Here is a 12,290-nt window from a genome sequence, read left to right as displayed (position 1 = left end):
TTACAGACTACAAAGGGAAACACAGGCGAGAGCTGCCCAGTGACACGGGCCTACCAGACGAGCTAAATTACTTCTATGCTCGCTTCGAGGCAGGTAACACTGAAACATGGATGAGAGCCTCAGCTGTTCCCGGACGACTATGTGATCAAGCTCTCCGCAGCCGATGTGAGTAAGACCTTTAAACAAGTCAACATTCACAAGGCCACAGGGCCAGACGGATTACTAGGACGTGTACTCCGAGCATGTGCTGACCAACTGGCAAGTGTCTTCACTGATATTTTCACCCTCTCCCTGCCTGAGTCTGTAATACCAATATCTTCCAAGCAGACCACCATAGTCCCTGTTCCAAAGAACACTAAGGTAACCTGCCTAAATTACTATCGACCCGAAGCACTCACGTCTGTAGTCATGAAGTGCTTTGAAAGGCTGGTCAACACAATTATCCCAGAAACACTAGACCCACTCTAATTTGCATACCGCCCCATCAGATCCATAGATGATGCAATCTCTATTTCACACCTGGACAAAAGGAACACATTTGTGAGTATGCTATTCATAGACTACAGCTCAGTGTTCAACACCATAGTGCCCTCAAAGCTCATCAGAAAGCTAAGGACCATGGGACTCAACACCTCCCTCTGCAACTAGATCCTGGACTACCTGACAGGCCGCCCCCGGGTGTTAAGGTTAGGTAACAACACATCCACCACGCTGATCCTCAACACAGGGGCCCCTCAGGGGTGCGTGTGCAACAGTATAGCTTCTGTCCCCTCGCCCGAACCAGGAACCCTCTGCACACATCAACAACTGACACCCACAAAGCATCGTTACCCATCACACCACAAAAGCTGCGGCCTTTGCAGAGCAAGGGGAACAACTACTTCAAGGTCCCAGAGCAAGTGATGTCACCGATTGAAACGCTATTAGCGCGCACCACCGCTAACTAGCTAGCCATTTCACATCAGTTACATGTGCTCAGGCCCTTCCTGTACTCCCTGTTCACTCATGACTGAATGGCCTTCTCATGGGATTTGTTTTTCAGGTTATGCATGCATACTCTGTAAATGACTTGCAAATGACTGATATGTGGTTGTCTGTCCTACCTTAGTTGAATATAATGACTGTAATATGTGGTTGTCTATTCTACCTTAGTTGAATATAATGACTGTGATATGTGGTTGTCTGTCCTACCTTAGTTGAATATAATGACTGTGATATGTGGTTGTCTGTCCTACCTTAGTTGAATATAATGACTGTGATATGTGGTTGTCTGTCCTACCTTAGTTGAATATAATGACTGTGATATGTGGTTGTCTGTCCTACCTTAGTTGAATATAATGACTGTGATATGTGGTTGTCTATTCTACCTTAGTTGAATATAATGACTGTGATATGTGGTTGTCTATTCTACCTTAGTTGAATATAATGACTGTGATATGTGGTTGTCTATTCTACCTTAGTTGAATATAATGACTGTGATATGTGGTTGTCTATTCTACCTTAGTTGAATATAATGATTGATATGTGGTTGTCTGTCCTACCTTAGTTGAATATAATGACTGTGATATGTGGTTGTCTGTCCTACCTTAGTTGAATATAATGACTGTGATATGTGGTTGTCTGTCCTACCTTAGTTGAATATAATGACTGTGATATGTGGTTGTCTGTCCTACCTTAGTTGAATATAATGACTGTATTCGCTCTGAATAAGGGTGTCTGCTAAGTGACCTAAATGTAAACGCCAGTGTTGAAATACTATATCATTCAAACATATGTTTTAAGATTGCTTGTTGTGTGTTTCTAACCTTTCTAACCTAACTTCCTTTCCGTGTTCAGGTGCAGAGTTACGGGAGGTGGATCTCCAGTCAGTGGCGGGAGGTATAATCCACACCAAGCTGTGGGTCGTGGATCAGAGAAACACCTCTACCTGGGCAGTGCCAACATGGACTGGGCGGTCCCTCACACAGGTATTTCCTAAAGTACTGATATAAAATACCCTCCTCTCTGGGTCATTTTGTTTTTATAGAAAACATCATCTGAACCGATGAAAACAGCATGTCAGTTGGAGTCCAGCCTGTATAAAAGATGAGCCATGTAGGAACTGATGAAAACAGCATGTCAGTTGGAGTCCAGCCTGTATAAAAGATGAGCCATGTAGGAACTGATGAAAACAGCATGTCAGTTGGAGTCCAGGCTGTATAGAAGCTGCATCTCCTTATCCTATATCTTCCAATGCATTGATTGGTGGATTGATTGTTCATCTCAGGAGAAGGACGTGGGAGGTTCCATGGAGGACTGCAGCTTGCCTGGCACAGGATGCGTTAAGGATATTCGGGGTGTACTGGAACATTGGTGCTCAGAAAAATGGTTCCTTTACCCCCCCCCCCCCCCCCCTTGTGGCCTGCACGATACTTTGCCCCCTCCCTGCACAAGTACATCTTTCTGTGAGTTGGATCTTCTAGCTTTCTGTGTCCCAATTGGCACCCCATTCCCTACATAGTGCACTACTTTGGACCAGAGCCCTATGGGAGGAAATGGTGTCTTTGACTATTTAACGCCTTCCACTCGTATTTTGCATAATGCTACTGATAGTTAAACTTTCCTATTGTTTCAGCGCGCTCCACCCCAGATATCAGTATATGGACGCTCAGATGACCTATCCACCATGCTCTCTGTCATCGCAGACGCCCATAAATATGTCTCCATCTCAGTCATGGACTATATTCCACTGTCCCAGTTCACTGAGCCATTCAGGTGACTGTCAGTACTCGAGTGAATCCTATTGATATCAACGTCTGAGTGAAAATTGAACTTAAGTGAAAGTTATGATTCGCTCCTCAATGATTCTCTAAATATATGTAATAGTGTATCATATTTTTTTCATGAGGACAATTATTGGATGTATGTTGTGTATATGTTTTAAACATCTAACCAATCAAGTCCATTTCTGTATTAGGTTCTGGCCTGCGATTGACTCAGCCATACGGGCAGCAGCGTGTTCTAGAGGGGTAGAGGTCATCCTACTAGTGAGCTGCTGGTCACACTCTGTTCCTCTTTCCACAGGCCCTGACTCTCCTCAACAGACCTCCCCTGGGTTGCAACATCAATTTGGTACGTTTGCTGTTTCCATTTCTCCGCATTTTTTAAACCATAAATATATGTGTAGACCGTTGAAGCACACAATTTTCTTCCCGGAAATACCTTACTGTTTCCATGATGTGTCCTACAGAATCTGTTTGATTTGCCGTCAACAGCAGAGCAGAAGAAGATCATTTTCTCGAGTGAACCATGCCAAGTACATGGTGACAGACCGAGTCGTCTATATACTTCACAATCACTACTCATTGGACAAAATGTCAGTTTTTATGGATTTGATTCTGCTTCAAAACTGTCTGCTGTTTTTTTTTTTTTACAATATAAACATCACTTTGCATTCTGATGTACACATAAATGTTGACCTGCCATATCAATGCACTAACTTGTATCTTGTATTGTGTGGTCACAGGAACCTCCAACTGGTCAGAGAATTATTTCACGCACACTGCAGGTGTTGAGCTGGTGGTGAACCAGACTGGTTCTGTGGTGGCAGAGAGAGAGAGCCAGAGGAGTTAACAGGTGTTGGGCTGGTGGTGAACCAGACTGGTTCTGTGGTGACTGAGCCAGAGGAGTTAACAGACTCAGCTACAGGAAGTTTTCTTTAAGGGACAGAACATCTCAATACTCCCAATCCCTTTCCAATGACAATGTCAACCACTGTGGTAGATGATGCTAACGGTGATGACCCATTGGGTGCATCCCAAATCGCACCATACTCCATATATAGTGCATTATTTTTTAAACTGAGAAAATAGTGTACTATGTAGGGAATAGCATGGGTGCCATTTGGGACATATTCCCATATTAGTCTTAGATAATTGTTTTGGCATATACTTCCACTGGTCCTCAGTATGCTGCCTATCACAAGCGCTTACATTGCATTGATTGCTTACAATCAACCGCTCATTTCATAATTATGTTGTTACACTCAGCATTTTGCTGTATATATTTGAATTTATTGGTGTATACATATTTTCTACTTGAGTTATTTTCTGTAACTTTTTTGCTTCTCAATGGAAGTGTCAATATTGAATGAATCTTGAAGTTCTGTTTTTGATCAATTATTTTTGCTTTGGCTGACTGACACTCAGTGAATCAAGGTATGTGTTGTCTATATGGGAAAAGTCTGATGGCCTGTCAGTGTCATGTCGGATGCATTTTTGTCTTATGTCATCTGTTGCTTCTTTTTAAAACCAAAGACATTTCAACTTCATTCTTGTTCTTAAAATGAAATATTTTTTTATTTTTAAGCCCACGAATCCTTGTCTTGAATCATAATTGGACCAAAAAGCTGTGAATCTAATGCTCCGGAAGTAAAACTTTTTCCGGAAGTCAAACATTACCGTCTTCCTGTGATGTGCCGCTGGACTTAAATAATAATTTAGAAAAGATAACCATTACTTGCTGATAAATTAAACAGAAGGCTACAATCAAGTAGGCGTCAACGGGAAATCATGTTTTATCATGTAAGATGTACGATTTGTATGATCTTGTGACGATAACACCCATGGCTAACTATGCTATCGCTAGTGCTAGCTTTGTTAGCCGGTTGGCTAGCTAACTGCTCTGTTAACTATTACCAAAATGAAAACCTAAACGTACCATAATAGCATATTTAACTGTTTGATACATGTCTGGCGATGATAGTTTAAGAAAGCTACATGTTACTTTAGGGTGTTTTCACACATGCACCCTTTCAGCCAATGTTTGTGAACTCCAGGTGTTTTTGTTTGTGCTGTGTGATACACACCAAAGGAACTCGGACCCCTCCAAAGAGCCCCCCCGAAGCGAACCGAATTGAGGCTATCTCGAGAGGTGATCTGAGTTCGGTTCGCTTGAATTACGCGGATCGGTTCCCGTTTTTAGGATAATGTGAATTTAAAGCTCCCCAATGTTAGCTTGTCATTGTTCCCGCAACACACACTAAACTACTTCAACAACACCGTTCACCCCTGCCATGATTCCTCACACTGGAGTCACAAAAGAGAGATGAAGTGCAGGGAAAATGTGTAGTTAAATTTTTATTTTTTTTTGCAATATGTGATCAATAGGCTGAGAGCTTCATACGCTATTCTAATAGTGTGAGAAGACAATATATTTGGTGATAATCGCAACAGTGGTTACAAAATATATTCTCGTTTTTAAAGGGGCAAGCAGCCTACCTTGGGTGTACAATTTTCAATTACATTATTACTTATTCTGCAGTTATTATTCTACTATTTATTTTGTTAGCCATCAAATGTACATGTTAACAGTATCTTCCGATTAGAATGATATCTAATAGTAGCAGTCGGATAACACATTGATTGAAAGGCTTGTCCTGCACTTTGTAAAAACCCAGAGTGAATGTTGGAAAAAGATTTTGGTTCCTTTCTTAACATAGCAATGTGAAAGCAAAGGGGACTCTGTCCACAAAATATGTGAAGTGAACTGGCAAAAGAGTTGAGTCCTTATTCAAATGCAAGGGCAGTGTAAATGTAAATGTAAATGCAGTGTGAATGCAAAGATACCGGAGTTCTTTAGCTTTTTTTTTAACCTCAGAGTTCACTTTAAAGAGGACTATATGTGAAAACACCCTTAGACTCAATGAAAGTAACTGCTGTCATTCTCAGTCATAAACAGTATGACTTGTTCAGAACTAAGTTACCCACTGTAAAAACAAACTGTACACTAACTAAATATACAGTACCTGTCAAGTTTGGACACAAACTCATTCAAGGGTTTTTTCTTTATTTTGACTACTTTACACATTGTCGAATATAGTGAAGACATCAAAACTATGAAATAACACATATGGAATCATGTAGTAACCAAATCAGTGTTAAACCAATTAAAATATATATTTTTTTTGTTGATTCTTCAAAGTAACCACCCTTTTCCTTGATGACAGCTTTGCACACTCTTGACATTCTCTCAACCAGCTTCATGAGGTAGTCACATGGAATGCATTTCAATTAACAGGTGTGCCTTGTTAAAATTTAATTTGTGGAATTTTTTCCTTAATGCGTTAGAGCCAATCAGTTGTATTGTGATAAGGTAGGGGTGGTATACAGAAGATAGTCCTATTTGGTAAAAGACCAAGTCCATATTATGGCAAGAACAGCTCAAATAAGCAAAGAGAAACAACAGTCCATCATTGCTTCAAGAAATGAAGGTCAGTCAAACAGTAAAAATGTCAATAACTTTGGAAGTTTCTTCAAGTGCAGTCGCAAAAACCATCAAGCGCTATGATGAAACGAGTTCTCATGAGGACCGCCACAGAAAAGGAAGACCCAGAGTTACATCTGCTGCAGAGGATAAATTCATTAGAGTTAAATGCTTCACAGAGTTCAAGTAACAGAAACATCTCAATATAAACTGTTAAGAGGAGACTGCGTGAATCAGGCCTTCATGGTCGAATTGCTGGACACCAATAAGAAGAAGAGACTTGCTTGGGCCAAGAAACACAAGCAATGAATATTAGACCAGTGGAAATCTGTCCTTTGGTCTGATGAGTCCAAATTAGAGATTTTTGGTTCCAACCTCTGTGTCTCTGTGAGACACAGAGAAGGTGAATGGATGATCTCTGCATGTGTGGTTCCCACTGTGAAGCATGGAGGAGGAGGTGTGATGGTGTGGGGGTGCTTTGCTGGTGAAACTGTCAGTGATTTATTTAGAATTCAAGGCACACAACCAGCTGATTACCACAGCATTCTGCAGTTATACGCCATCCCATCTGGTTTGAACTTAGTGGGACTATCATTTGTTATTTATCAGGACAATGACCCAACACACACCTCCAGGTTGTGTAAGGTCTATTTGACCAAGAAGCAGAGTGATTGAGTGCTGCATCAGATGACCTGGCCACCACAATCACCCGACCTCAACACAGTTGAGATCGTTTGGGATGAGTTGGACCGCAGAGTGAAGAGAAAGCAGCCCAAAAGTGCTCAGCATATGTGGGAACTCCTTCAAGACTGTTGGAAAAGCATTCCACGTGAAGCTTGTTGAGAGAATGCCGAGAGTGTGCAAAGCTGTCATCAAGGCAAAGGGTGGCTACTTTGAAGAATCTAAAATCAAAAATATATTTTGGTTTGTGTAACACTTACTTGGTTACTACATGATTCCATATGTGCTATTTCATAGTTTTGATGTCTTCACTATTATTCTACAATGTATAAAATAGTAAAAATAAAGAACTATTAAATGAATAGGTGTATTTATAAACTTTTGACTGGTACTTTATATATATATATCATTCACAGATTTCCCTGGAGCATGAGATCCTGCTCCACCCTCGGTACTTTGGTCCCAATCTCCTGAACACTGTGAAACAAAAGCTCTTCACAGAAGTGGAGGGAACATGCACAGGGAAGTGAGTAGTATTGAACCAGGGCAGCTTCCCTTTCATTAACCTGGAACCCACACTCAGTATTGCTCAGTGTAGTGAAACAAAGTCATATTCAGTTTGGACTCCAGGCTACATTTCAATGTAGACAAGAGACCACAAATTGTCTTTACAGTGTGCACACTTCCACAACACTGGGTAGGTTGTTTTGACCAGTAACAAGTTGATATGCTTGTTCAGTTATTGACTCAGTTATTCTCTGTTTCAGATATGGATTCGTCATTGCGGTGACCACCATTGACAACATTGGTGCAGGTGTCATCCAACCAGGCAGGGGATTTGTGCTTTACCCCGTCAAGTACAAGGCTATTGTCTTCCGTCCATTCAAAGGCGAGGTGGTCGATGCCGTGGTTACCCAGGTCAACAAAGTAAGGAAACAACACAAGGGTTCCCTCCCAAATGGAAATCTATTCCCTATGTCAGGGGTCATCAACGAGATTCAGCCACTGGACGATTTAAAAAAATATTACAAATAATTTGTTGCCTGCAAATTGACCGTATTGAAGCCCAAACAGATATAATATTTGACTAAAACATTATTTCAAACATTGCTACCATTTCTATACAATCACATATCTCTCTAGTATGCATGGGAATACTTTGGAATATATTTCCAAAATTTAAATCAGAGCTAATTTCCTGGTTTTTATAGTCTTTTATCCCCAACAATTAATTATTTTTTGGGGGCCAAATAAAATAATCCGTGGGCCAAATTCATTGTTCTAGGTACAAAAGATTACCGTATGTACAAATGTAAAAAATAAAATAATAAATATTGTATATGAAAACAATCTGAGAGGTTGCCCTGAAAACATGGAGTGCTGACAGTCACCTGAGTGACTCAGTGACCTGGGACGTTTGAAGATAGTCTATGACTGAGATGTAGACATATTTCTGGGCGTCTGCCATGACGAAAAGGATGGGGGATAGATTGTCTTGAGTGTCCATAAGTTGATATTTGAAGTGGAGCAGTCTGAAACAATGGGACAGTTTAACTATCAGTAGCATTATGCAAAAAGGGTTAGCTCTTCAGACTGTGTGGAACAATAACACCCTATTCCCTTTATAGTGCACTACTTTTGACCAGAGTCAATAGGGTAGTGCACTACTTTTGACCAGAGTCAATAGGGTAGTGCACTACTTTTGACCAGACTCAATAGGGTAGTGCACTACTTTTGACCAGACTCAATAGGGTAGTGCGCTACTTTTGACCAGAGTCAATAGGGTAGTGCGCTACTTTTGACCAGAGTCAATAGGGTAGTGCGCTACTTTTGACCAGAGTCAATAGGGTAGTGCGCTACTTTTGACCAGAGTCAATAGGGTAGTGCGCTACTTTTGACCAGAGTCAATAGGGTAGTGCGCTACTTTTGACCAGAGTCAATAGGGTAGTGCGCTACTTTTGACCAGAGTCAATAGGGTAGTGCACTACTTTTGACCAGAGTCAATAGGGTAGTGCACTACTTTTGACAAATCTTCTTTAAATCTCATTACCATCTGAAGTAAGGTTTGACAATAATAGATCATTGTGTTCATGGTGAAATTTAAAATAATTTAAGATGTCCTGTTCTTTTCAGGTTGGACTGTTCACAGAGATCGGCCCCATGTCCTGTTTCATCTCTCGTCACGTAGGTCCACATGGAAATGTCTCCTTTTAGTTGTTGAATGGTTTTATTCAGGAACTCTTTAATACATGTCAATGTGGTTTACTTACTGTTTCTGCAGTCCATTCCCTCAGAGATGGAGTTTGACCCCAACTCAAATCCTCCCTGTTATAAGACCACTGATGAGGTGAGATCTAAAACTTGTTCTTTACTAAATAGTGGTGGCTTGGTTGTCATTTTACTAACTGAATATTTAGTAAACACAACTCTTGGATACATGTCTTCTTATTAAGGATTCTGTCTTCTCCACATTAGGACATTGTAATCCAACAGGATGATGAGATTCGGTTAAAGATCGTGGGAACAAGAGTGGATAAAAACGACATTGTGAGTATGCTGTCAAATCCCCATCAACTAAGGATGCTACCTGACAGACCTATACAATGGATTCAGAAAGTATTCAGACCCCTTGACCTTTTCTACATTTTGTTACGTTACATTGCCTTATTCTAAAATGGATTAAATACATTTAAAAAAAAATCAGCAATCTACACACAATACCCTACAATAACAAAGCGAAAACAGGTTTTTAGAAATGTTAACTAATTTATAAAAAAAAATAAAAAAAACAGAGGTATTCAGACCCTTTGCCCTATGAGACTCAAAATTGAGCTCGGAAGCATCTTGTTTTCAATGATCATCCTTGAAAAGTTTCGACAACTTGATTGGAGTCCACATCTGGTAAATACAATTGATTGGACATGTTTTGGAAAGGCACACACCAGTCTATATAAGGTCCCACAGTTGACAGTGCATGTCAGAGGAAAAACCAAGCCATGAGGTCAAACAAATTGTTCGTAGAGCTCCGAGACAGGATTCTGTCGAGGCACCGAGCTGGGGAAGGGTACCAAAAAATGAAAGTGGCCTCTTTCATTCATAAATGGAAGAAGTTTGTAACCACCAAGACTCTTCCTAGAGCTGAGCACCCGGTCAAACGGAGCAATCGGGGGGAGAAGTGCCTTGGTCAGGGAGGTGACCAAGAACCCGATGCTCACTCTGACAGAGCTCTAGAGTTCCTCTGTGGAGATGGGAGAAACTTCCAGAAGGACAACCATCTCTGCAGCACTCCACCAGTCAGGCCTTTATGGTAGAGTGGCCAGACGGAAGCCACGTCTAAGTAAAAGACACATGACAGCACGCTTGGAGTTTGCCAAAAGGCACATGAAGGACTCTCGGACCATGCGAAACAAGATTCCCTGGTCTGATGAAACCAAGATTGGCCTGAATGCCAAGCGTCACGTCTGGAGGAAACCTGGCACCATCCCTACAGTGAAGCATAGTGGTGGCAGCATCACGTTGTGGAGATGTTTTTCAGGAGATTGGGAGACTAGTCAGGATCAAAGGAAAGATGAACGAAGCAAAGTACAGAGATCCTTGATGAAAACCTGCTCCAGAACAACGACCCTAAGCACACAGCTAAGACAATGCATGGGTGGCTTTGGGACAAATCTCTGAATGTCCTTGATTGGCCCAGCCAGAGCCCGGACTTGAACCCGATCGAACATCTTTGGAGACACCTGTAAATAGCTGTTGCAGCAACACTTCCCATCCAACCTGACAGAGCTTGAGAGGATCTGCAGAGAAGAACGGGAGAAACTCCACAAATACAGGTTTCCCAAGCTTTTAGCATCATACCCAAGAAGACTCAAGGCTGCTGAAGGTGCTTCAATAAAGTACTGAGTAAAGGGTCTGAATAATTTATTTGAATGTGATATCCTGTTTTTTTTCTCAAATGTATTTATAAATTAGCAAAAGTTCTAAAAAAAACTGTTTTTGCTTCACCATTATGAGGTATTGTGCGTAGATTTGTTTTTTCCCCCTCATCAATGTAATCAATCCTAGAATAAGGCTGTAACGTAACAAAATGTGAAAAAGTCAAGGTGTCTGAATACTTTCTGAAGGCCCAGTAAATCCTCACAGATTGCAAGCCACCGCACACTATCTAAAGTATGAAATATTTCCATAGTCTCATCCCCGTAAAGAGCCCTGTACGTTGCAATATTGAATATTTGCTTTCCTCTTTTTCAGTTTGCTATTGGATCCCTCATGGACGATTACCTGGGTATGTTGTTTTCACTTTTATTAGTCTTCTTTTTTTTAGGAAGAGTCTTGGTGGTTACAAAGTTCTTCCATTTATGAATGAAAGAGGCCACTTTCATTTTTTGGTACCCTTCCCCAGCTCGGTGCCTCGACAGAATCCTGTCTCGGACCTCTACGAACAATTTGTTTGACCTCATGGCTTGGTTTTTCCTCTGACATGCACTGTTAATTAAAAAAAAGAAGAAGATTGAATTGATCTGCAAATCATTTTTTTTCTCTCTTTCTCTTCTCAGGTCTTGTCAGCTGATGTCCCTGCAGTGCTATGCTGATGTATCAACATACATCCCTCATATTTTATGTAAATGCCTCGACAATACAGTACTGTCAGTACAAATATTTTTCTAGGTTGATAATGTGGTATTGCTACAAATCCTGTACTAAATGGGGACACCGTATGAATACATACTATTGAAACCACACACAGCCTGTTGATAAGCAGGTGGTTATGTTGCTGTATCGTCTGAGTTACCCTTCCAGTTGCTGTTGTATATTGTATTTCTACAACTTGAACTGAAATAAATGTTTATTTTTTTGGTAATGTTGACCTTGTCTTCATTGAATATTTTGCAAAATATGTTTTGCATTGAGGTCTGCTTCATTTCGTATGTGTTGTGCTTTTTAAAATACACACAAATAACAAATGGGATACAGACCTATCCATCACATTCAGTCACTGGAAATTCTTTGAAACCAACTTCGAAAAATACATTACATTTTATTGTTGTAACGCAAAATCGTCCCCACTTTGTATACATTGATTTTTGGGCCCATAATGCAATTCTACATCAAATGGTTGAGGCTTCACTGCGTTTTCAGTTTTTGAAGAAAATGGCGGAAAATATGCAGACGGAGTCTGACGAGTTCCGATACAAATTCATTGCTCTAACTAATTATGACAAATGTTAACATGTTCGAGCAATGTAATAACTTTTCAAATAAGTTACATTACACGTTATTTTGGCTGAAAATTTGTTATCTACGCTATCCTTACGTACAACTGTTAAGAGTTGCGTAAATTCGAATCTGGTATCAGGATAAATATAACA

General features: G+C 40.6%; 1 protein-coding gene across 1 annotated transcript; it reads left to right on the top strand.

Moving 5' to 3' along the window:
* Positions 1–4,401: 4,401 nt before the first annotated feature.
* On the top strand, positions 4,402–11,782 carry LOC135526781 (DNA-directed RNA polymerase II subunit RPB7). The gene is made up of 8 exons (XM_064955438.1): positions 4,402–4,562; positions 7,341–7,450; positions 7,692–7,851; positions 9,058–9,108; positions 9,206–9,271; positions 9,400–9,471; positions 11,173–11,206; positions 11,478–11,782. Exons 1-8 carry the CDS (start codon positions 4,551–4,553, stop codon positions 11,489–11,491), a joined length of 519 nt encoding a protein of 172 aa, XP_064811510.1. The 5' UTR covers positions 4,402–4,550; the 3' UTR covers positions 11,492–11,782.
* Positions 11,783–12,290: the final 508 nt, after the last annotated feature.

This window comes from Oncorhynchus masou, chromosome 32 (genome assembly GCF_036934945.1).
Source record: "Oncorhynchus masou masou isolate Uvic2021 chromosome 32, UVic_Omas_1.1, whole genome shotgun sequence".
In the NCBI taxonomy this organism is placed as follows: domain Eukaryota; kingdom Metazoa; phylum Chordata; class Actinopteri; order Salmoniformes; family Salmonidae; genus Oncorhynchus; species Oncorhynchus masou.
This window is presented reverse-complemented; position numbering and strand designations above follow the sequence as displayed.